General features: G+C 33.9%; 1 protein-coding gene across 1 annotated transcript in view; it reads right to left on the reverse strand.

Annotated features, from left to right (window-relative positions):
• The window catches only part of FBXL17 (F-box and leucine rich repeat protein 17), a 295,248-nt gene that overhangs the window by 94,033 nt on the left and 173,996 nt on the right, over positions 1-27,219 (reverse strand). Inside the window, exon 7 of the mRNA XM_074166441.1 lies at positions 6,238-6,314. Coding sequence (XP_074022542.1) covers positions 6,238-6,314 — 77 coding nt within the window. The remainder of the gene's footprint in view (positions 1-6,237; positions 6,315-27,219) is intronic.

Here is a 27,219-nt window from a genome sequence, read left to right on the forward strand (position 1 = left end):
AGTATTCCTAATGAATAAACAAAAACCTGAAAATGTATTTCTGGCAACACAGGCAGAGGTTATGGCCATTTCAATTTTTGTTATATCAGAGATATATTTTGTGTTTTGGTACTCAGAAATGAGGTGCATTTTTTCAAAGATTAACTGAAGCACCTATCTCTAGAGATATAACAGCACAAAATTAAACTTTCTATTATGATTGATAAACTACTGCTATGTTTGTCTCCAAAGAATTGAAATAACAACCCAAACCACTAAGTTTCCCACAGAAGAAATTAAATAAAAACACCAGTACCTGTGGATCGCTACAAGACAAAACAAACCTGAAGTACGATACATCTCCATTTTTCACATTTAGAACAACCAACTGGGAACAAAATATGTAGAAATCATAGGCTTCTGTTCATCTTGATGATTCAAAAGTGCATCTACATGCAGCCTCCTCCAACTGGCTATTATACTACATTGTTTTTAAGAGTACAGGTTAAGGGGGACAACCCACCTTCTAGGATGACAAGAAATAGTTTGGAAGTTTGTATCATCTCATTGCTCAAAGAGAAAATAATTTATCATGTACTGTAGGACAAAAGATTTGCAACTACCTGTTATTTGAGAAATATGCTATTGCAGTAATTTATCTCACTGTATGGGTCTTGAAGATGCACGGTGGTATCTCAAATCAAGTCCTAAAGAAAACTGTATGAAATTTCAGTGACATTGGGAACACTGATAAAATTTACACAAAGAAAATTTGTTTTTTGATAGTTATGAATTATATATGGTGCTGACATACTGTTCAAGGGCTTTTTTCTGCTTCAGGGATTACTTTTGGTAAAGTTTTAATTTGACTTTTTCTTATTAACCATTTCTACCGAAAACTCCAGATAGATGTCTAAAGTTATCTATTCATTCTGTGAACACTCTTAGCAGAACTACAGATGATGTCCTCTGATAGGGTTCCAATCCCAAAACACAGGAATATGCAGCTATCTTTCCTCACATTAAAAAAACTTTTGGTTTCAGTGCCAACAGGATCCCTTCTGGAAATAAAATTAGGTGTCAATGCTTGCAAGGCTGTATATGAAGAACTCCAAACTAAAACAACAATATAAAAGGAATATAAAAAATCAGACCAAAGAGATAAAAAACGTCCTTACAAAAGCTGTATACTCTATAATTTTTCCTAGCTAGAGGGAAATGCACAGAGGTTCTGAAATACGTGAAAAGACTCCAAATCTTCACTCTGCATACTCCAATATAAACAGTAATGCCATTTGAATGGAGGAAGGGATAATAAGTTACACTGTGTATTGCTGCTTTGTTAAACTACATAAAACTCTGTAACTCACCTCTATTGCTAGAATAAGCTTTCACTGATCTTTATTAAATTCCAGAGGTTCTATAGAAATATTTGCTTCAGAATTCTGAAAGAATTAACATTTTAATAGAAAAGTAAACAAAACCATTTTACTAGCTGCTGGAGGTTTTGCCAAAGTATCATTAATGCAAACAAGAGGATACAGATCGCTTACCACCTACTTATTCTGCAGGTAATTAATTATTATAGTCTACTGGAGTTGTAGTTGCAGCCTATCCAGGGAAAAGAAACCTTACAACTAAGCTTAAGAGAGCCTCAAAATTGGCATTAAACATCATCAATCCTGCTGATTTATTTCAGTGTGTTCAGGTCCCTGAATAAGTAAGTAACAGAACAAAAAGTAGAGAGAAAATGCTTTTGTGGAAAAGAAGAAAAAATAAGTTTATAAGAAAGCAATATATATATATATTCTTTTTCTTTTATATATGTATAGTAATAAATACATAAAGTAATTACATAATACAATAACAGAGTTTTATACACACACAGACATACCTATATGCATAACATAGATAACTATAACTACTAAAGACGGTAACAGAGGCCCTGCTCCTTAAAAAATTATCTGTTCACTTACCCACAAACACAAACATAGCTCTCAGTGTGATTACTGTATGGACGCATTGGGTCATTAAAAAAGTACAAAAGAGAAAAAAATATGCACAGCATAGAAAAGCATAATAGTGGAAAGATTGATTCTGAGAAGAAGGGTAACTTGGAACTCAATATACCAGCAATTAAAATAATTTTGAAAGAAAAAATGAAAGCTATATTTATTTAAATGATATAAATTAAGAGATTGCAAACCAGTAATGTGTAAAGATGAAATCTTTTTAACTCAAAAATGTATTTACTACCTGTTGCATTCTGTCTATCCATAAGCGCTGCATTTATCCCACAAAAAATACATTTCCCTTCCAAGTAATACTGTACAAAAGACATGGTGTTTTAAAAATAGATTTAAAAAAGGCCAAAATTAAGAAAGAAATAGTTCTAGTGAGATCAAGGATTAGAGAGATTTGCTAAACCAAGTGAGAAGCAGAAACGAAACACTCTTTTATGAGGAAATACCCACAGTATGCTTACTCTTTATGATTTACATAACAAATGCTAAATATTGGAGAGAAAACTCAAGCGATTGTCATGGGATTTATCCATATTATTCAGTAGGAAGATGTGATCCCCTGATAATTAAAATATTATATTCTAAAATAGAAAGCATATGTAGTCTAAATATTAAAACATTAGAGTTTAACAACATTTTGCAAAACTATTTTAACATTGTCAGCTATATCTCACTTCTCAGAAAATCCATAATCTAGCTATGAAATAAAAAAATGCAACCTACAGTTATATTTTGTCTTGTGACAGTTGGACTTAAATGAGTATAAACACTATCTTATTCCTCCAGACATCCACTTGTAACAGCCATTTTAAAATAAAAACTATATAATTCAATTACAGTTTGCTGAAACTTTTTCTTTTTGCCTCAGCAAACATCCCCATAGAAGAAAAACTTTTTAAAAAAATCGTGTCCTCAGAGACATTTAATATATCAGTAAATGATGAAAAAAGGCAATATAAAAAAAGGAATACTCACAATTTTAGAAAACAAAAAGGCTATGTATCTAGAAAGCTTTTTCAATATTTAGAATCTTAAAGGTGTCAGCAAAATACCACAGTTCACCTGAGGTCGTCGTGCCGAGCATTTTGTCTGAAAAGCTTTGTGCAATTACTTTACAGCCAGAAATAGAGACTTTTTAAGTTAGGCAAAATCCAGAACTATTAGGTAATGGAATTTCTACAAGACAACTATCAAGACAACTGTCATTTTCTGCAGGTTATTTGACAGGAATCGTTATGAGATAAACATATTCACTGAACTGTGCTAACCGCACGTCTATTAATGACTTTTGCATACTTTTCCAGATATTTCTTAAGTGATTTCTCATGGTGCAGCTATACAAAGTGCTGATTTTGAGCACTTCCTTCCAAAGTTTTTTTCAAAACTTGCTTTTTTTTTTTTTTTTTTTTTTCTGGGGGTGCTGGTGGTCTTGTTTGGTTTTTTTGTTTGTTTCTTTTTTCTCATACTGGAAGCCTACATTTTAAAGTTTGCCTTGAAATGACTTTCTGCACATACAGACAAAAGTAGTGGTCTGACTACTTTTCTAAAGTGGAAGTAAAGCATTAGAGACTTTAATCTTTCATTACTAGTAATAATGCAGTTTTTAAGTAATTCTTAGTAAATCTACACTATACATTACTGCAAGATCAGACCCTTAAAACTTCTACTCGTTTCACAGGCTAGTCTCATCAAATCTTTTCATCTTTGAACACAAAATCTCACGTGCATAGCACTCTGCACCACTATGAACTATATATACTTAAAACAAATTCCCAGCACTAAGGATACCAATAAAATCCAGAATTAGAGCATAAAATTGAAAAGACAGTTGCACAATTCTGTATGTGCTTGCTGCCCTAGCTCACTGCTATACATCTTCACATCAACCTAATTCATTTGACACAGTATCCCCACAGCTGAGAAAGCCTGGCTTTCTTACTAGTTCTTAGTAAAAGCTTAAATACAAACCCCCCTATGTTTAAGTAAAGTTAAGGCTGTGACACAAATCAACAAAAGGCAGGAAATTCAAAGATAACACTGACAATCCAAGCTTAATTCATGATTGTTTAACAAAAGGGCAAAATGATACGAGGAACTAGTGTCAGCTTTAACTTCACTCTGTCTGTGTTCTTGGGCAAACAGGTGTTTATGTCAAAGATTATAATAAATCAGGCTCTCCTGTCAGTCTAAGTACATTCTAGTGATTATTCAGCATTTAACAATGTGCTGGATGTACAGAAACTTTTAAACTAATTTTCAGCATCCTAGCATGTTACATTGTAACATACATCATTAATTAATCATGGATTTTTAGAAAATTACCTTAGACAAACATAAATAAAGATATCATTCTATAAATATTTCAGAAGTGATCAAAATACACTTTTTTGTATACACAAAAATACAAAATTAACTATTTTGTAAAGTAACATGAAATAGAGCAATATATTCTTTTCTTTTTCACAAGTTAGCAACTCTTAGCATGTACATGTACTTCAATTCCTCTTTGAATCCTCTTCTTTCTGTATAACATAATAAAACTTTTCTCTGGGCAGCAGAATGTTTGAGAAAGGAATGCTGCCTAGTAGGATGCAGGGTTTTTTAATTAATCTTTTAGGTTTCAAAATAAAATTTAGTATTTTAGTGTGTTTTAAAAATACCAATTGCATATAAGCATGTCTGTCTGGTAGTTTTGAGTACTGTCTTATTGTAGAAATCAGAAAACAAAAGAATGAAATTAATAAAATGACAAAGTTCACACTTCATAGTCTTTGCTAGAGTACATGAAATTACCTCACACATACATATCTACTGCATAAATTGCAGGGCAATAATAACAGGTTTTGCTGTAATAATTTTCTTTATTTACTGTAATTATTATTAATTTTTTTGCTTAATTAATGTCTCAAATGATTACAAATTTTGTTGGAAATTAGCAATACCACTAATCTTTTTCCAGTTGAATTGCTAAGCAATTATGATCTGGTCCTAGAAGTCAAAACTCCACTAACTGTGGTAACATCAAAAATTTTTGTTGAGGAGTTTCAAAGAAGGCTTTAAAAATCCTGCATCTGTACTGCATGTCTGTATCTGTACTCCATCAAGCTGCAAGAAATCTGGTTAGTAGCTCTGGGTATGTTTTAAAAACCCAGTAAAAAAAATGTGGACAGTTACAATTTAAAACTGGTGTTAAGATTTTAATTTCCAAAGCAAGGGCAATTATGTGTTTCACCCTCAGGATTATCAAACAAAAAGCACAGTCGCATACGGCTGTATGCTTCCACCAAGTCACGGCCTCAGAGAGATTCGGAAACTAGTCACCTACTTCTTGGTGGAGCCTGAACAACTATCAATGCAAAGTTTTAAGTCTTCGTAAGACCATGGAAGACCACCTGAATGAACCCACAAGAAGTCATGTACATGCTCCTCAGCTGATTTCCTCTACTTGCCACAAGTACAAAGGTGTGGAGGACATGAATGCTTGAAAAGCATCTGAGGAAGAGAATGGCTGTTCTCTTCCCTTTGTAGAAGAGAGGCAGCTTCTTTGATAAAGGAAGTTCAAGAACAAATTGAGCTTACAGCACTGTAAGGAGCTCATTTTTTAACTTAACAGCATCACAAACAAATGTGGGAAAGGCTGGTACTGAAGTACCAGGAAATAAATGAAAAAGGAAAAAAGGAAAAGGGTGAAAATTGGCTCCACCCTGCCACATTCTTGTTAGACTCATTAATATTCACTTGCTATCACATTTTTAATCTAAGGCAAAGTTTTTATTTCCTTAACAAAGCATAAATTATGCTTATAAATCCTACTTTACTACAGTTTATTTTGCGTTTTCAGTTCAGATGTCACAAGCAGATGAATATATTTGTCAATCAATCCACACTTACAGTTGCTTAGTTATGCTTTTACAGTATCTAGAAATGCACATGATTTTTGGATTTTCTCTCAAATGCTTTCCTGGTCTCCAGGACAATTCAAAGGGCACTCTACCTAGTCTGCCCTGTAACTGTCAATTCTATAAGGAACACTTTGCGGCACATATGTACACTGACTTTCATATTTCTAACCACAGATATTTTTAAGCATGTCAAACACTTTTTATACATTTCTTATTTTTATGGATAAAGGTTCTATCTATACATTTCCAACACTTTCCAACAAATAAGAGACCCGTGCAAAGCTAGTAGAGCTCAATCTTCACAAAAACAAAGTTAAAGATGTACTACATACCATAGTCAGTGATCTTACAGGATACTAAATACAGCTCTTTCAGGTTCCGGCCTTCTTTGGCAATCACCTCCACACATCTGGAAGACACATAGAGTAAAATCACAGTTAAAAGACAATAGAACATTTTTAAATAGCAACAGCATAATCCACAAGTGTAATGTACGGTATATAAATTTCTTCATTTTCTGAATTGTTACATTCAATTCACTGAAAATGCATATGGCTACGGTACACACTGGAGAAAAATATTATTTTACATTGAATGCTTTTATATCAATACTCCTATAAGTCTTTGAAATATATACAGACAAGTCCTTTGGAAAATAATACAAATGTGAATTTTCATTTCTTCATTACTGGGTAACTTTGGAAAGTTTCTATTACAAGATTTAAGCTTGGAGAGTTTTCTTCTAGGGAAGAACTATAAATGCACTGTAATAAGGACAAAAGATAAGAAAATGCGATTTTAAATTCTTGTTAATATTTCTTCAGTGATTATTGCAGGAGGGAGCATTCATCAGGTCATGAAGCGCTACATGCCATTGGTGTTCCAGAATGTTGCTAGAGAAGCTTGTATAGACGAGAAGACAGCTCATTTGTTTGCCTTTTCACAACTATGATGAATTTGCAATGAAACACGTAAGGTCTTTTTCTGTTAATCTCCTTGTTTGATTTCTTGTAAGCAAGAAAATTAATATGAAAACTAAAATTGTTTTGTAAAATAAGAGCTTATATACTTGCAACCGAGTCTATACCGTTATGTTTACAACTGAATTGTTTATAGTGTAACACTCAAAAATATAGTTAATAAATTATGTTTTCAGTCCCATTAATGTAAAATGCACCACTGTTCATTATGTCATGTAACATGACTATTGTGCTATTCTCTACATAAAGACATTTTTAAAGGTGTATTTTATAGGATAAATCATAACAATTTCTTCTGATCCAATACATTCCTCTTTAATTTTCAGATCAATTACCCAACCATCCACCCTGTCTCTTAAATCAACCATCCTAGAGTATACAAAATTAAATTACTTGCTGATTTTGAAAAAAATACTAAATTTGTATTAGTATTGCTAAATTTGTCATAACTTTTGGAAAATACACTGACACCCTCAGGGACCTTTTTCCTTTCCTCCCGCCTACCACTACCAATAGATTATGTCCCAATCTGATTTAACCATTCATGCTGCCAAATTTAGATTTTAAAAGCAACCACCTAATTCTTACATCTTACAATAACACAATAGCTGAATGATAGCCCTTCATATCTATTTGTCCCCTCTCTGCTTCCTTCTCATAAAATCTAGAATGAAAATTCACTACTACTAATAAATCAGCATGCTTCTGACAGGGAACCTTAATCATAGTTCCTTTACCGCTATGATAAATTTTCAACCCTTGAAAACTGTGAGAGCCTAGTATTTTGAAAATTTTTGCAATGTTTGTCATTGGGAAAAGATTGCTCTACTTCATGAATACACAAAGAAAGGAGAGAAATACTTAACATGGTAACCCCTGACATAGAAGAAAAACAGAGTGAACCTCCAGAGTCGATACTTGTTTAAACTTACAATTTATCTGCTAAGAAGATTAGCAAGCATGACAGTTGTTTTGCTTTTAGAAGTTACACCAGGACTATGCTTTTAAATATAGACTAACCTCGGCATTATACATTCTCATCACATTATTTTCCTAAAAATCAGATAAGATTTAGAGCGTTAAACACATTCTACATACATAAAAAACTTCTGTTCCTCTAAGACATGATTTTGAACAAGATACTTATTTTTCTTAACTGGCTTATTGAGATCAACTAGGGTCTGAGAAAGATTTGTTTTGATTATTTATTCCAGAAAAATACTTCCTAGTAATGAGAATTTATTGCTTATATTAGTAATATGAATAAATAGAAAATCATTATCCTGTATTTTATTAGTTAGTATGTTCATTAGACATTTCAACAAATAAGATGTAATTGAAAAGTGAATTGAAAAGTACAGTTAAAAGAAGCTTTTATTAATTCTTACTGCATATATAATTTAGCAGTGTACTGAGATTATGAAATGCTTCTTACCTTGGATAAAAACTCTGAACCTATAAAAATATTTTGAAAATTTTATCTAATGACTACAAGTTTTCAAATTATTTCTGATAATTTTTCTTTACTGAGAGACAATTAATTGATCAAAAATACAGTATAATAATTAGCACCTAACAATACCACAAGACAGTCAAGATGACATAAAGGACTACCTAATTTTCCCTACAGCTTCAGTTACAAAATTTTTCAATCAGTCAGGGTCAAATTTGTGTTATCTGCACATAAACGTATCTGCATGTGCATCCTTCAGCATCCTTGTATACTTCAACCTCAGGATGTTGGCCATTCTCTGGCTTCAAATAAAATCAGTTCAACTGTGAATAAAGGAAGTTCTTTCTGTCCCCCCTCCCATAAAAAGTGCCATTACGTATGTACAAGCTTGTCATAACAAATAAAGAGTGCTAGAAATGCAGTGTTTGAGAATAACTTTTAGATGCAGTCAGTCACTGAAATCCAGGAGCACAGGACAAAAGTATTTGCCTGTGTGGCCTTTATAATTATATGCTTTAATCCTTCAAGACAGTGCCAGCTCTAAGGGTTACAGTTTTCTCAAGTAGCTTGAGTGACTCCCATCCTGTTCTTAGTGACATCTTGGAGTCTAAATGAAATACTGTTCACAGCCTTTAGCTATTTTGATTAAACAGAAAGAGGCAAAAAAAATGTAGCTCTGAATGTCTCATTTCTTTTTGTTTTTTGAAAATAATAATATCACCTAACATCTAAAAGAATGAGGTAATGACACAGCCAGTTTGGAGAAGTAAAAAATCTAATATAGCTGAAATACTGAATTTATAAATTTTTTTGTCTGTCTTCTATAATTTGCATAAGTCAATCTAATTTCAGTTTTAATTTCTATTATCCTTTCTATAGATTGTCCCCATGTAAATCAAGTTGCAGTGATAGAAGAAACATGTTAGCCTCTGAGAGGCCTCATTAGCCTCTGCTCTGTAGACCGTCGGTCACACAATACATACTTGTCAGTAACAACTGATTTCTTTACAACATCAGGAAAAATAAGGGTAGTTGTGTATTTATTACTTTTACCTTTTAATCTTTGTTAAATATGACAGCAAAGAAAAAGGTTAAAAGAATAAAATGAAATTAACCTTTTCTAGAAAACAAGGATCAAGTCACGTTAATTCTGCTGTAATAATCCATCAAAATTATTTGAGATTATTGCCATATCTATCTTTGGAAGTCTTTATATTTACAATGTTACTGAGTTAGACAACAAAGAAACCTAACTTTAAACTCATCACCATAATACTGGTAAATAAGAGAAGCAAAGTTATTACTTAAAGCAGACAGAAATGAGTAAAACAGAGAATTAAGCCCGAAAAAATTGGGATGAAACCCTGTCTGTCAGGGAGCTAACACAATGCCTCTTGGACATGGTAACAACAGCTGTGTGCCAAGGCAGAGAGAAGATCTTTTTAAATCTATCAACCTGAGGTTACTGAACAGGCTTTTATCAGCTCATCCTACTAATCTTAATAACAAAAAGACATGCAATGACTAGATGAAGGAGTGAAAGTTACTGGGACACAGATATTTCTTTTACATTTTTCCTCCAAATGTATTAAAATATAAACACTCTTCCAGCAAGAAAAGTAATTTTCATGCTCAAAATAAGTAATTACCAAAAATGAGACAAGGGTTCATTAGCCAAGGAATAAAGAAACAAGACTATAATTAGAGCTTTGATAATATACAAGTCTGGAGCAGAGCTGGCCAAAGCTAAGATCTCTTCACTTCTTACTTTGTAAAGTATTACTTAGAACCATATAAGATATGAAAATATCAAAACATAGAACATGAAATACTTCCTTTAGGAAGAAACTGCTTACTCATTAAACCTGAAAATACTATCTAACAAATTCTTATGCCAAGCTTTCCCTAGATCTAGTCAATATTTTATGAATGCTATTCTCTGATAGACAGATGTGCAATTCAGTTTTATTGCATTTGAATCTGAAAGTATTAAATTAATATCACACACTATGGAATCTACAGTGCAATCAGGAGCAAGAAAAAGGCAAAGAGCAGAAATTGATTTCACATAAACAAGCCAATCAATGTACCAGAAACCAAGAATATAACTAAAAATATACCTAGCTGTTGATACAAAATAGAGTTACAAGACCACAGAATTTGTAAGACAACTAGAGCTTGCTCAGCACTGTGATGTTTAACCCATTAATGTTCCAACACCCCAAAGTTGATTATGTTCAGGGACTAACAAAATTAAGATTGTGTCTTACTACTATAATTTCTAAAAATGTCTTCTTACTTTAAAAGCTAAACAAATCTCAAGAAGAAAAGGATATAACTATAATGTTGCTAAAATTCCAGCAATTAATATCAGGTACAAACTCTCAATCTCGGTTACAGAAACTATGAAAATTTATCTATTAATATGTAGTTGCATATAGTACTCTTCCTAGCTGGTCTGTATACATGACCAAGAAAATTACTTCTGTGTACAAAGATTTACCAGAATAAACCTTCTCTGCAAACATGTCTCTTCTTCAGAAGTAACAAAACTGCATGATCAAGCCATAGATATGTCTACTGATAACATTAAATTTAGGCCTATCATCTTGACAGCTCCCACATATAAATCTGTGCAATAAATTCACAAAGTCAAGGTTTCTGACTTCCTATGATGTAATGGAAAATATAAGAGTTTAAAAATAATAATAAAAAAAGACAAACTAGAAAAGAAGTCATTCAAAAGCTTGCAGTTTTCTACTCTTAGCCAACTGATGCCTACATTCTTTGACTTAAATAAAAGCTTAAAGTTAATGAATTAAACTGTGCAAGCTTTTACCGGTAAGAAAAGATACAAAAGATCCTTGAGTTATGGAAAATAGTTGTCTTTTCCATGTACATACACAGCATTTATGTTTTCAGTCTAATTCTAAAAACATTGGAAAATCACATTTGTGACAACCTAAAGGAACTAATGAGAAAATATGACTACAGTATTTGTGGTATAAGTGGTCCTGGGAGACCTTGTTACTGTCTGAGATGCTCTTCAGCCCCAAGTAAAGCTAATTGGAGTTGCCATATACTGGTTAAGAGATCACAATTTGAGGGAGTGAGTTTCACTCACTGTAGAGGTGTAAAACACCCAAACCATTAACACACTCCCTTATTAAGATTCAAAATGAACATCAGACTGTTTACATGGGCATCTTTGCATTTGACTGGCATACATTTGTCTCTAAGCAGTAAAGTGAACACCTTACTATCCTTCAAAACATAACCAAGACCACTAATGGGAACCACAAAAGAGCTTGGAAAGAACAAGAACACTAAGATATACAATGGAAAACCAGAAACCTTTCCCAAAGAAATATATGGAGCTCCTCAAAAATTAGTGGTTCAAAGGTTAAACTCAGGCAGAAAATAGTAGCTGCATATAAAATAACACTCACGGTCATTGGTTTTGATGACTTAAAACATTCCTAAGGAAGGCAATAATACAATATAATAACCAAGTCTCTCCCATAACGAAAGAAAACCCGTTGCCACAGAAGTACATACAGAGTCTTAAGAAACTGATGTAATCTGAGGCCTTCTGTACTCAGAATAATTTGAATGCTAAAACAGTGAAAGGACTAATGTTTTACTGATAGATCTATAGATCCTTGTAAAACCGCATAACAATAAATGATGAACTTCACATGCTGATGGATACATATTCTTGGTTCAGGATTCTCTTTTATTCTTTTAATTGATTATTTTATTTAATTATGAATAACTTATTTCTTCCAATATATTTGTTTTCTAATATTAATAAGATGTATGACTTTTACTTGCCTTACAGTTATATACAGTTTTTACTGCCATGTTAACATTCTAATCACATTCAAAATACGTATTTTAAAATTGTTTTTAATTTGAACACGAGGAACTGCATCTATAAGAAATAACATTAATCACAGACCCAGCAAAATAGGGTGAGACTTTCAATCAGAAGCACAAACTGAATTTGAAAAGCAGTTTTTGTCCAGAGCCAATATGCAAAGTGTCACTAGTTATACAAGTTAACAGCAATTATCTTAGGGCAGTCATTAAGTTCTGATTAGCAGGGAGGTACTCTTTGGAAAATCAATGTAATTTAAAATTAGGTTTACCAAACAGTTTTGCCACTTACAGCACAGGAAAATAGATAAGCTTTTTTTCACAATGGAACTCACAAACTACAGAGGTAAGGGCAGACAAGTCCCACAGTGTCCACTTGAGCTCTGAGCTAGTCAGATGCAAGCAAGCTCCAATCAGAAAGCTACACAGATAAATTAATCAGCACTGTGCTTAAGCTATTATGCCCCATCTTTCAGCAATAAATATCTATTTTCAAATATTTATTAGCAGTCTTATCTAAAATTAAATGCCTTTATAATTCCTGTTACCCTGACTGCATGTAAATCCAGCAAGCAATTAAGCCGAGAAAAGAGAGATTTAGCAAATTGTTTAATTCCACTATCTGACATTTACATGTAGTAGTATTCCAGGCGGCCTGCGGTTCCTTTCTGACTTGGAGGAACTAGATGCCATAATGGATTTAACAGAAATAAACAACTATGAAAAATAATTTTATTCTAAAACCCTCATGGATCTGATTTTCCACAGCTGATCATGCTAAAGTACAGAAGACAATTAAATAGTATCTCTAATGTTTTAAGAACTTTGAAATATTTTGGAATTCAGATTTGAGATGAAAAAAACCTATTTGATACAGAACTTCAAACACAGTTTCTTAAATACATTGTGGCAACTTGTCACCTGTCATAAGCAAAAACAAGGACCTGTTAACTATCAGCAAGCAAATTCTGTACATTTTCAACAATTTTCAAACAAATTCAAAGTACACTTCTTAGCAAGCATTATGGTTTGTATTATACAAACAAATGGCTTCCTTCCTGAACTGTTTCAGCTGTGCCTTTCCACTGGAAAACTGGCAAAGTACTTGCTTTACAGGTATGATACAGCTGGATTACTCTGCTATATTAGAGTGCTGGTGTAGAAAAGTAATTACTTACATACATATTGCTTCTTCACACAGTTAGTGTCATGATGGCTTTTCCTGACAACTGTAAAGGTAACTATCATAATGTTTTGCAAATGCAAAAATGTATAGATTTAGAAAATAATGACTGCCCAATATCTATAGAAGGATCAGGAGCTGGCAAATTTTAAGATTCTGTTTCTATGTACATAAGCAAATCCTTGTGAATTCAAACAAGACACTTGATGTCCCACTGCCTTATTTTAAGTGTACTGCAGTATACAGAGAGGGTGTGGTGACACTCAGATGCTGAATATGTGTTACTGCTGAATCTTTAGTTGAAATGATACGTAATTTATTCTGCACATGGCAAGAAGTTCTGAGACAGACCAGCACAATTTCAGAAGAATGCTGCAATTTCAGAAGAACGCGAAGGAGAAGAGACATTCAGGAGAAGGAAAGCCTGAAGTATTGCTATAACTTTCTCTCCAGGTACAAATCGCAGAAGAGCATACAACGGCACAGTTGCACCATTTCTTGTATGGAAATACTGGCCTTTGAAGAGGGGTAGCTTTACTTCTTCCTGGCCTTTTAGACATTATATTTACATGCTTCAGGCCTCAAGATTTTTACTGGAGTTACAGTGGGCTCAGGCTTGATAGACTTTTTTTTTTTTTTTTTAATTAAAGTAAGTCTTGTGCCATCCCACTAAGGTATAGTTTACAGGGTAAGAGTATTCATAATCAATTTGGTTTTATTGTATGCAAAATAGCTTTCTTTCCTCAAAAAAAAGGTTCCAAGTTTAATAGTAAAAATAAGAAATGGGAACTGTACTGCTGTGCTCTAACTTCCCAAAAATGTCTTTTAGACTGTCCTTTTAGAATGCTTGGATAAACTTCAAAACACATCTATAAAAATGTAAAAATCTCACCTGATATTTTGAAAATAAAATATTCAGTGTTTATACAGCTCTGTACTTCTTGATCTCAACAAGGACTGCACACATACGAAAGAAGATTTCACCACATGCACTGCTTGATCCTTGATTTCATACCACAGAGGCTGACATACGTTGCATGGAGCTTTGCACATAGGCAGCTAAACCAATCTGTTGTGATTTACCCTTTCAATCCCCATTGCACTGCTTTTTTCAAATCCAGATAAAACCCTAACCTCTTCCAGCTATTTTTTTATGTATGCCTTTAAAGACTATCCTTTCTTGAAATGACAGCACAGATTATAGCCAATGGATGATGTGGACTGAGAACAGACTTCATCAAGGGTCTAACAAAACAGCAAAACCTCTACCTCAGTTTCTCCTTTCCATGGACAAGGAAATACATTCTATAAAACTGTATTTTTTTAATTGTGTTTTGAACAGAGATGATTAAGTATTGGCAAAGGCACAGTTCTGTGACATTGTATAGGTATTCTCAATCCTGTTCTTGGGAGCAGAAGTATTGTTAAGAGTTACCATGATCTAAATTTATATCTGATGAAGAAGATTTACAGGGCGAAGTAATCTCTTTCATTAGACAGTAAAAAAAGTAAAGTCTTTTACAGGACATAAGGAAGCTTTCTGCAAAACAGTCCTATAATCAGATCTGATCTTTCTCATCTACTGCTGAAGGACGTGTTCTGTAGAGAATTTCTGCTTATATAAAATGAAGATAGAGCAGAAGAACAGGCAAGACCCTCCAAAGAGGAAAAAAAATAATAACCCAGTACTCGCCATAATTCATATATCTTTAGAACTGATTTAGGGTGCAATTCTCTTTATACTTTAAGAATTAGAGCAAGTTGGTTGAACTGTTACAATAATTTAATGCTGCTGATGTTAGTAAAACTGAAGAAAGAAAAAATCAAGATCAATGCATTTTCAGACAAATGCTATAAAGAAGAGAGATTAAAGAATGTGAGCAATAACTGACTTCTACAGTTCTCAGGCAAGGCCAGTACAGTATGGTCTCACCCAAAAGGTAGCATCACAGCAAAGCTTGTATGTCAAATTTGGTATATTTCATACATTGCCAGTAATTTTTTAGTATACAAATTTTAGCTAAGAAAAAATCCTCCACCCCTACTAAAATCTTAAAAGTCTTGATTTGCCATGAAGTACTATATAAATCTTGCTAAGAATGCCAAGGTTCTTAGAAACTTCACTTTAACTTAGAGAGAGAGTATGAACTGAGATAGCAATGACTTTTACCAAAAAATGCTTAAAGGCTTAAAGGCTAGTTTAGAACCTCTTCATGAAATGATTATGAACTCCTTTCCATAAGGCTGTCTGGCTAGCATTTCTATTACTGGTACACTGCTTGGAGAAAGCAACAAAAACCCCCTTGATGGTACTGTCTGTGCCTTGTATAAAGTAAAATTGCTTCCTTTTAACTCAGACAAAACACTAGCAAAAATATTTATTAGAAACTGAAAGAGTAGTATTTCTTTCTGTGTCATAATCTCAGTAGATTGCCAATTATATTCTGTAAATACAGATTTTAATACCACCTAATAAGGTATGAACTTTACTTAATATTATTCAATTCATAGAAGTACTTAATAGAACAACTTTTCATTTAATCTTACTGGAAAATAATCTGGCTAGACAGAATACTAAGATATTCTGTGCCCTTTTAAGCTGTAGTGAGAAAACATGACATTTTTCAGTAGCTGGAAAATTCATAACTGAGCAACTACAAGCACAATGAAATAAACAAGACATTTGCTTGTGTTCTTGATTTACAGTATTCCCAAAAAACCAATCAGAGCAATCTAGTCTAAATTGCTGTTGTAGGTAAAAATAGAAAAGTTTCAACAGGTAGGTTAATTCAATAGTTAAAATCTGTAAACTAAAACTAAACCTTAAGAGCTATTACACCTAAACCCAGGACTTGCATTTTTACATGGCACGTACGTAATCTGTAAAAATTTGCTTTATTAACCGAGCCTGAAGGCTGATCCCTATGACCACTCTGAATCTCACAGAAAATGCAGGTTCCCAGACAGAAGCAATTTTTGGCACCTTAAACATCTTTGCAGAATTCAGAAGTCCAAAAGCACAAAAAGATTATAAATAATGAGATGACAGATGCTTTACACAGTAAGATACAACTGAAGAAACTTTTTTCAGTCCCTCTTGTCTTAGGGCACTCTGAGTCTTGTTGAGACAGTTCTGATTTTGTTAGGGCGTTCATTGAGCATGCTGGTAATTACTTATATTTGGTGTATCATAGCATTGTTTACATTTTTTGTACAAGAAACGTTACTTGTAGTATCAGCCTGCACTTGCATCTGCAGACACATGTCGTCTCACTGGCAACCCCAAAAGCTATCTACTTGTAAAAATGTAATAAATTGCCACCTGAAACAAAAGAAAAAAAACTTAAGAACAAGTAGAAGGATTTTGACTCAAATTTTAGGAGTTTGATAATTTTTTCTTGCTAATATATGAGAAGCATTTAGAAACCATCACAACCAACAATTCATATCATCTTCTAGCTGAGTTTCCCTGTTCATTGATGTAAATATCCTAAATCTTGACAGTCTAAGTTTAGCTGTCTTTCCAGCAAGCCTCAGCTAACTTTCCACTGAAACAGAATAGAAATAGTCATCTAATTCCTTAATGGTATCTCAGCTATGACAGTGATTATTATGTTCTGCTGTAAGACAATCAGAAACAGCTTCAAATGATTTCTTAAATTGATCCAACTGGACCCACAAGGGTGCAACTGTCTAAACCATTAGAAATTATGTAGTCAATTAAAATCTACATATTCAAAAAGCCAAGGAAATATCCATGGATTGTATTTTTGCCCCTCTGGAGAACTCAAGCAAGAATTCTGTGATGTATTCATAAATCTTTACACATAACTATGATTCCATAGAATTTTTAATAAACTATTATTAATAAAATATTAAAAAATCTGTGAAATCACTTAGTGACAAATCTGTTTTTCCGTACTTTCCTGTGCCAAAAATGTTTAAATTAGGGTTAGAGCAAGACACATTTATTTAATTCACAACTTTAACTATATACCTTTTCACTCTAAATATATTGCTTCAAAGTAATAAACGTTGCTGATGGTTGAAGCTTTCTACGGAAAGGACAGTGTTACCAAATTATTAGTCTTAGCTCTAAAACTTAGCAGTCACTTAAACCAGGTCAAACAGAATTGGAATTGCCAGTCTCTGTCTGTAAGAAGTCATTTCTATATAAATGTAACACGGGCACATTGCTTCACTCACCAGGGAAGATGGGGGAAAAGTGAAGTAACTAGCGCGTACGCTTGATAGAAACAGCAGGGGGCAGGAAAAATGTTACGTATTTTCCATACGTGCAACTCTGAGAAATCACAGAAGGAATAGTACTAAGAAGACATAAGTTCACTTTGCACTTTTATTTCCAGACGGCTAAGCAACCTGGACACCAAAAGCATGCTGATGGTCAGCCGGCGCTAGCATGTCCACCATTCAACACAATGTTTCAGGTTATTAAGAAATTAATTCAAAGCAGATAATGTTTGCTAAAGTTGTTCTGACATCTCTTATGTTCAGAATTTCTGTGGCTGCCACTGCATTTGCTGTACCTCATTAGAAAAACTGTAAGAAGAAATCTCTAAAATAACATAAGTACAATCTGTACTTTAAGAATAAACACTGCGCCAGAGGACACCTTGTTTTCAGTAGCATCCACTGTGTACTAAGATATTCACCAGTCATACTGACAAAGATAATTGGAAAAGATTATGCTCTCACTCTCTTAGTTCTGACTAAATTACTAGTTTTCAAGGTTCACATGGAAGCCTCAAGTAATTCCTGGATTATTGGCAGAACACATAAAGGAGCTTGTTATTACTAGAAATAGCCTAGTAATATATTACAAATTCAGATGTTTATCTGGATAAAAGCCTTCTTTATATTCTTACTAACTTGACTGCACCTGACATACACAGGTAAATTTGAGTTTCTATTTGTCTTTAAATTCCAAAATTTACAGGAGGCCTGAAAACTTGTTTTCTAGATGCAGGATGGTAATTCCATTCAGAGGTAAACTGGCAGCCAAGGCAATTCACAAAGCACAGGCAATGTGTTGACATTGGCCAGAAAGATGATTTTCTACCTGTTGCTGCAATTTAATTTTTTGTCTTGTACTTGTTACTTTCAGCATCAAGTACACAGAATGAGTCTGGCTTAGAGAGGATGGTCCTCAACATGGAAGAAAAATTACATTTCTCCATAAAACATAAATGCAAAATTCTTTGCCACGGCAAGTAGTTTTGAACCTGTAACTCCAGGTACAGGTTCTCTGTGATGTGGCCAGAAATGGTATTAGGCCTTCAAACTGACTTGATGACAGGTTTAATTATCTCGACTACTGGTTACTTCAAAGTGTTGACAAGAACTTAAAATATTTCCTTTACTAATTAGCATCATATGTGCTTATGGAGACGCATTTTATTTAATGCTGGTCTCGGACATACCAGGAGACATATAGGTAGTGATGTGGCAGGCTAAATCTGTTGCCTGGGGTCATGAATGGAACAAATTAGCATCATTTAACCACTCAAAGATAAGATACCAGTTTCTTCTAAAACAAATAAACAACTACCAAATTGTGGCACAAAATGCAGAGCCAGACTCTTCATATTCACATTCTAGCCAGTTGTTAAACAATTGCATTTATGAAGTTTTCAGTAAGGCAACTCCATTAAAAGAAGAATCCTAATGCCTTTTTTTTAATTTCAGCAACTTTGGGTTTAATCCTAGATTTAGAAAAGAGTACACTTATTATTTCCTTCTGGTATTAGGATGAATTCTTCACATATGTGGCTAAACTTTTGTACAGTACCTTTACTGGTTTTGTTGGGAAAATGATGACAGTTGCTCTGTTTGTTTCTCTCATAGCAAAACAAGGGCATATCAGTAAGCAGAGCTCCTACGCCCAAAGATCTTTCTCCTCCGTTGATTTTAATAGGATCACCCTCTCCTGTTTGACTTTTTTGTGTGGCTCTGGGAGAATTAATCACCATATCCTAGGCAACTCAAGATATAATTTTTTTTATCATCATGATGAAATAAGGTATGAGCATCTTCAAGATAACTCCATCCCCTCTAATCTACGGAATAAAATTTACCTACTGTGTGGTGGAGCTTGGGACAGCAATGAGACTTAGTTCAATGTTAAATAACATTTCTGTGGTAAATGGAACAACCAGCAGAAGGAGCAGATCATGAAGTGTACAGGTTACACATCACAGGAAAACCGACACCATATCCTTTCCTGAGATTACATCAATCTAGTATAGACACAAATAAACCAACAGAATCTATAACTTGGGCTGTCACCAGTCAGGTTTTTCCACCAAGCATGTTCCCAGTCTAATATGTGGTCAAACAATCATCATAGGTACAAAACCAGATAAGACACTTGTATCCATACCTTTAATTTGTAATTCAGTCACCACTAAATTCATTTTACAACTGCACCCTGTAAAGAAGATTTTGAAATATCTGTTTCTTACAAATATGTTACTTACATATTTGAATCTTACAAATTAAGATTTTCTGAACCTTTCACAACTGCAAACAATGCAGAATGCGACTGACTGTTTCCTAATGGAATTTTCCTAATAGACTTTTCTTGATTCCTGATTGCAGTAAAGATCTTTGAATTAGGTATTTTTACTTCACTTGGATGGCCTCTGTATGAGGATTAACTTGTTTTGCTAAAGATTTAGATATTTCTAATAACATTAAAGTGTTAGCTACAATCACTGCAGCATCAAGACCTCTGAACTGTATATTTAAATAATTTAAATAATAAGTAGGCATCAGTTTAGATAGAAATGATGACTATGACAGTTTGCTGTCTTTGTGATTTTCTTTAATGTTAAATTTTTCAGATTAAGAATTTTGTATGTACTGTAAATATTTCAAGGTTGAAATGTTAGGCCTTCAAAGAGGTATTTAAAATATTTTAATGCATCAATATTTCTAATTACATAGATAATAACATTTCTAATTACATTTCTAATAACATAGATGAAAACATACCAGATATACAGCATTGCATTTTTTTCTATACTTTTGTTAATGAAGGATTTTCCCTTTTTTTGGGGTATAAGAATATGAAAAAAATGCTAATGATATTACAGTAGCATATTGTGTGTAGATATACTGAAAAGAAGAAGAGGTTTTACAGGATCTAATTCCACCTCTTACTATCACCCCCCAAACAAAGCACTGCCACCTTGTGTATATGAATTAGACATATAAAATGCGAATATAAGCCAGCCCATAAAACAAAGGTAGTTTTCTCCTAAAGACAAACCCCACAAGTGTGAATACAAACTTTTTCATTTCAGGGATGGATATGGTTGCAGTCACACTCTGACTACAGCACAAAGACCTGTAACTAATACATAAGTTGACAAGAAATGTTTTTTGGAGCACTTCTAGCATTCATCAGAAATAATTAATTTGAAAAGTATATGCCCTTCAGTTGCTCTAACTCAGACATTCTATAGGCTTTTATAATTATTAGAGAAAGTGCGAATCTTCTGTCCATCGATTTCCTTGACTTCAAACACAGACAATTAGCTAATATCAATTAGTCATAGGTCAGTGTTTAAAAAAGCTAGCCCCTCTTTTAAAATGAATTTTAATTAATCTTATTTTGCATATAAACAAGTTATTAATGGATAATTTATAAAAATAGTGTTTCAGTGAAATGGATGCAACATAAAAGGCACTTAACATTATCAATAAGCCTTTATTACTCTAATATGTCATTAGAATAATAATCCACAATCTACCTTCGTGCTGTAAGAAACTGAAATCGTGCTAAGCATATGCAAGTGAGAGAGGCATCTAACTTAAATCCAGGTACTTCTTGAATTGAATCTGGATTCCAAGACTTTTCCATCCTTTAGTAACTTTATTAGTGCAGGAATAAAGAAACAGCCATAATTCTCAGCCATCAGATGTGCATCAGATGGCACCCGCTATCATAACTACCATTAATTCCCGATACATTATTCTGAAACATTTTCACTCTCCTTCAGCATGAGAAATTATTAAACCAAGGTCTGTCCCTGCACACAACACCACAGTGATTACAGTAATCTCAGATCTTGGTTTCTTGTGTGTCTTTCTTGTAGGCAGCTGGAGACAGAAAGAAATTTCCGTTTTCCCCTCAGCCAGTTTCTTTTTACCAGTGGTAACCTGGTGATTTCTAAAATGTCTCTACTTTTCAGCGTGGCTTGTCTTTGTGAGAAATGCTTGGACAAAACTGGATAACTTTGCCTTCACTGCCACCCTCTGGGCTCATTACTTCAAAAATAAGACTATGAGCTATGGCACAGGGATTTCAGAATGCCTTGACACATACCATCCTGCACATACTCATTAACAATACAAGTATCTACTTATCTAGCATCTTTCTCCTCTAAAAAGATCTCTGTCAAATGGCTTTACAGATCCATCGGCTGGATTGCAGCTCAAATTTTAAACCAAGAGCAGTTAGAAGTATTTTAATCACAGAAATTAAGATGACTCTACAGTACCATATAATAAAATTTTTCACAACTGATTTGTAACTGTAGATAAGGACATGTCTTATTGCTAAGAGGTGACCACTTACATTCCTATTTCAATTAAAAGCTTCAAAAACTCACTTATGAACCAAAGTCCTCAGGATCCATTTCTATTTTACCTAGTTATACCATTCCACCAACATATACCGTTCCATTCTAAATACGTGCCTATGATACTGTTCATTAGACATCCCAGAAGCTTAATTGGTGTGGGTTTTCTCCACATAAAAACAAAGAGGCAATGGTAAAGGATCCCAGACAGACTTGGGCTGCAACAGAGGAATAGCTCTGGAGATGGGACTCAGTGTCTCTGCCTACTTGTCTTAGATAATCATTGCACGCTGTAGCACACTCCCTGATAATGAGGAAGGCAACTAAATCACTGTACTCAGGTGGCTAAGGTTCTGAAATGGTTAGGATGGGTTGGTAACTACTCTGAGGAGTCAGGATGGGAAACTAGTTATTGTCTTTTCATCTTCTTAACCACACAGTCTCCCTCCAGTGTCCACTTATATGTTGACTTACACTTAAAATTATTTTCATTTGTACTTCTACAGACTAATTTTGCTTAATGTACAAGATGACTAGTTAACAGCTCAAGTCAGGTTCAAGGGTAACTAAAGGGGAAAACAGTGATGTTTGTCAAACACAGTGGAAGAGAATTTTTAGGTTATGTTTGTACAGTGGTAGTATTTGATTTACTATACAGTTTGGAAAACTTCCTTAGCCTGCTAGGTCTATTAGAAAAAGAGTCATAAATGAGGAACTTATGCCTGCAATAGCTTAAAAGAAATGCTAGGAAGACAGGTAAAGTTCACTGCACCTGTTGTTACTGCAATAAACTCAAAGGATTAAAGCTTTGCCCCCAAAATTCTCAAAGTATTGAAGTAATGGGGAAAAAAAAAAAAGATGCTTTGCAAACATCCAAGGACTTTTAAAATCTCTTTTTCCTCTTACCGTAAGAAAATACAGGACAAAAAGGAAAGAAGAAAAATAACATACTCCCTGGGTTTATATATTACATGGTTCTAGATTTTGTTTACGCCTCACATAAATGATTCAGCTATGATCTCAGTGATTTGTGTAAACCAGCCAAAACACAGTCATTCAAATAATTCTTTATAGGCCTCTCATCCCAACAAGATCAAGGAAGATAGAAGTGGCCACTAATCTTAAAAGCACTCAATTTAGGGTCAAAGGCATATAAAGGTTCTTGATAAGCTGTTCTTAAGGATTCTCAAATGCTTCAGCAGCGGTCTTTGAAAACAATCACAGTGATGTAATTAACAACTTATTATCATACTTTGCAATTCCCTACAAACTCACACTTAAAAACTAGCATCTGAAAGAGGAAAAAAAAAAGGATGAAAAAAAATGTTGCTTTCATCTTTCACAGAAAAGGTAAAGAGAGTAAGAGGAGACATATAATCCATGAAAAGCTTCCAAAACAGCAGACTGAGGTAAATAACACACTGTAATACATTAATCAAGTGACAAGAAAAATAAACAAAAAAGGCTAAATTAAGGCATCAGGAAAAATCATATTTCCTAGTATAAAAATAAATGAGCTAGATAAAGTTATATATAGGAAAAATAATTCTCTAGTTCAAAAAGCATTTAGAGAAAATGATGTTTAAAAAAGTACCTCTGGAAACAGTAATATAAAAAAAAAAAAAAAGATAACATTACTGTTTTAACTTACATGTTGAATCTGCCAGTTAACAACCCAGATGCTTATACTGTATCTTATATCTGTTGAAAAAATGCAACAGCACAAAAGTATTGTCAATGCAGATTTTTCCCTGCAATTACTTAGTATATCTGTACACTTCCCAGTAATGTAACACTGTGAGGCCTAATTAAAGGTTTCAGGGTTCATTTTAATACCTTACACAGGGGAAAAAATAGTTGCTCACAGTTCTCTTCAAGATCCTTATACTAAGCATAAATAAAAATAAAAAAAATAGAACAATATAAAGCACCCCCAAAAATACTATAAATAATTCCAAGAATAATAAAACACAATATTTAGGGAATAATGAAAAATGACTTTACAGATCTCACAAATAAATTGGTACAAGTTAGATACCTTGAAAAATGAAAACAAAAAATAAAGACTTCTTTAATGTTGAATGAAGTCAAAAATATTTTTGAATTTCTGTGCAATTGCAGAAAATCAAGGAAAAAAACCAATACAAGTAATTGACATAAAGATCACTGAACAGTAGATACAAGTAGCTATAATAAGGTATGCTATATAGTAAGTATTATAGAGGCCTTAATACACTAAATTCCTGTTTTTGGACAGCAGTCTGAGCTGAGTATTAACATCTATGTTTGTACACACGTGGCTACATTTGCAAATAGATACATACCTTCCCACTAACCCTATGAAAAAAAAGCCAGATAAATTTGTATGATAATACATGTAAATTAAATATTGAATTTTGTTTCTGAAAATGTAAGTTGCTATATAGTCACATGCAATAATTTGCTGAAAGTGACAAGGAGCCCAAAAAACCAGCATGTGCATAAGAGGGATGCAAAACTGAATTCATCTGAAGAGTTTCACATTAACTTGCCTTCCTTTGTCATTTATCTACAAGTGAGGGGTAGGCAGACAGGAATGGACACTCTGTATTCAAGTTCAAAACTTAGAAAATTGCAGAAAACTGATGAAAAACAGCATCCTGAGTTTTTATTGTTGTTCAGTTCAAAAGTGAGTAAGATTTCCTCCAGTCCTCCAGAAACACTTCCTCAAGTGTTTCATGCTGACATTGATGTTTCAGAAAACTGTGGCAGCAATCAGTAGTCATGAAAGCAGCTGAAATTCTGAATCTTAAAACACCTAGTGGGAATGCATGAGACAGGAGAAAATCAGTGCAGTTTTCCAAAATAAGTGGGAAGTTCAATATAAATGATAGAGGCTGCTATCTGTAGCAGATCAAAGGGCTTCAAACCATGAGTTCGAGGTTGCCTGCTCCATACAGATAACCCTCATGTGGGCGCACGAGCACCCTTTATAATCCTCAAGAAAAGTCAGTAAAAATGAAGATTCCAAGTGAACCTCTGCGCATTGTGTATCATACATTTAGACATGTGTCAGAGCCAATATTAGTTTACTGCAGGAATAAATACAGCAAATATGATTTCACTTCTACATCTGCCTTTCTAAAAATCACAGCCTCTTAACAACAGTTCATTTATTTCAGATATGAAAAATACATATTCTTTGCTCTTTCTGCAACAAGAACACTTTTAAGTGTATTGAAAGCAGATGCTTCAGCTGTCTGTTTTTTATAAGATAAAATATGTCACCTTATTTATAAAAACAGTAGTATTTCTAACAGTATGGTTATTTGCCAGCTGAACTAAATAGAAACCCTCCTGACAACAGAAGTTTATGGCAACAAAATAAAGAAGATAATTCAACATACAATGCCGAGTAGGAGAACACTCTTGAACCACTTTCCATGAATTTTTTAAATCTTAAAAATATCCCTATATTTAACAGTACAACAGCTATTCTAATAAGCCAGGAAGGATCTTTTGCACTGAAAAGAAGAATTAATACATCCTCACATAAGTACAAGCTGTCTCAAACTGTATTTGAGAATATGATTTACAACTGCCTTTCATCAGAAGAAGCCATTTAAAAGAAACTGGGGACAACTGGAGAGATCTATGCTCCTGAGGAGATGCATTTTGACCGAAGCCAGGTATTGAAAACATCTTTGTTTTCAGTGTTTCATGGTAAACTATACAAACATTAAATATTTCAAACAGCTCAGAGTACGTGGGAAAGCATTACCTGAAAGAAGTGGGGTATCCAGCTACAAATGTATACTTTTAAATATTTTATATCAGTGCTGTTGAAGATCTACTATTATACTGAACTCTGTGTTTCAAATAAGGTAACTAGACATTTCCCCTTAGTCAGGACACTCCCAGGAAATTAAAAATTATTCCTGACATCTGTCAAAAATATTTGCAGTAGTATTTTGTCACAGATTTTCAGCAAGAAAGAGATTTTTACCTTCATCCTTCTATTATGCAAGTGTCTGGGATGTAACCGTCTAAACCTTCTTCAACATCACAGAACAAATGGTCGTTACTCTCACTTTGACTCCCACACTCAAATTCTTGTGTTGTGTTGCATACGCTGATGTGAAGATCCTTTGGCATATGATCCAGGGCAGGCAGTATGTCATATGCATACCTTCGCTCTCTATTTTCTTCCTTTGTTCAAGTGGCTCTTTTAGTTTGATTCCCAACATTTTTTACTTTTCATTACCAGAAAAGGCAACTATGCCTCCAGACAAACACAGTTGGCTCCGAAACTGCAATGATAGCAGTTACCAACCTAGAAACCCAGCATACAGAAATCCATAGGGTACAAAACAAGGTATAGTATGTATCAGCACTGATTAACTTTGGTACCAGTAAAACGATAGCACCTACACAGAAATATGGAACACACTGAAGGCCACTACTGTAATTAACCAATGTAATATACATTTAAACACAATCAGAATCTACATTGCAAATAAAGGACCCTTGATCTTCACCTAGAGATCTCAGTCAGTTTATGAACCACGCTGGGAAAAGGAGGATCCTGGATTAACATCTCCTTCCACCACGGCTAAAGATTCCCAAACCTTTTACTACCCTTTTACTTTTTCAAATATTTGGCTACACCAACAAGTTAAAAACATCCAAAACACCAGTGGCTCTTTCCAACTTTTGATCAACATACTACTGAGCCTGCTGTATTCTTTTCTTCTCAGCTTACCACCTGGCAGTTTTTCCTTCCCTAAGCAGGCTCTGGAAGAAACTACTCTATGAATCTATGATATAAAGTGGGTTGGAGTAGAAAGATGGAGAAGATAACTGCTGACAAGTCTTTCTGCCAGACATATAAAAAGAACGCCACAGTTTGACCTCCAGGGCATCATGGATTTACTTTGTTGTTGGTTCAGACTCATGATGAACAATAAAGAAGTTTCCTCTGTCCCAGTGAAAACAAATATACAGTTCATCCAGCTTCATACTGGAATCAGCAAACTATTTATCTGCACTCTTAACAAGCTGTAACCTAAAGAACAACTAAGTAGTTCAAGTAGTTCTCTCTATAGAGGAATATGGAGCCCACAATATCTCCCTAGGCTGTTAAACCATTCACAAATACCTCAGAAAAAAGCCATCAAATGCCCAGATCCTACATGAGGAGAAAACCTGTTTTCTTCTTTCATGAGTCTTGGACA

Source organism: Numenius arquata, chromosome Z, assembly GCF_964106895.1.
Source record: "Numenius arquata chromosome Z, bNumArq3.hap1.1, whole genome shotgun sequence".
NCBI classification, from domain to species: Eukaryota; Metazoa; Chordata; class Aves; order Charadriiformes; family Scolopacidae; genus Numenius; species Numenius arquata.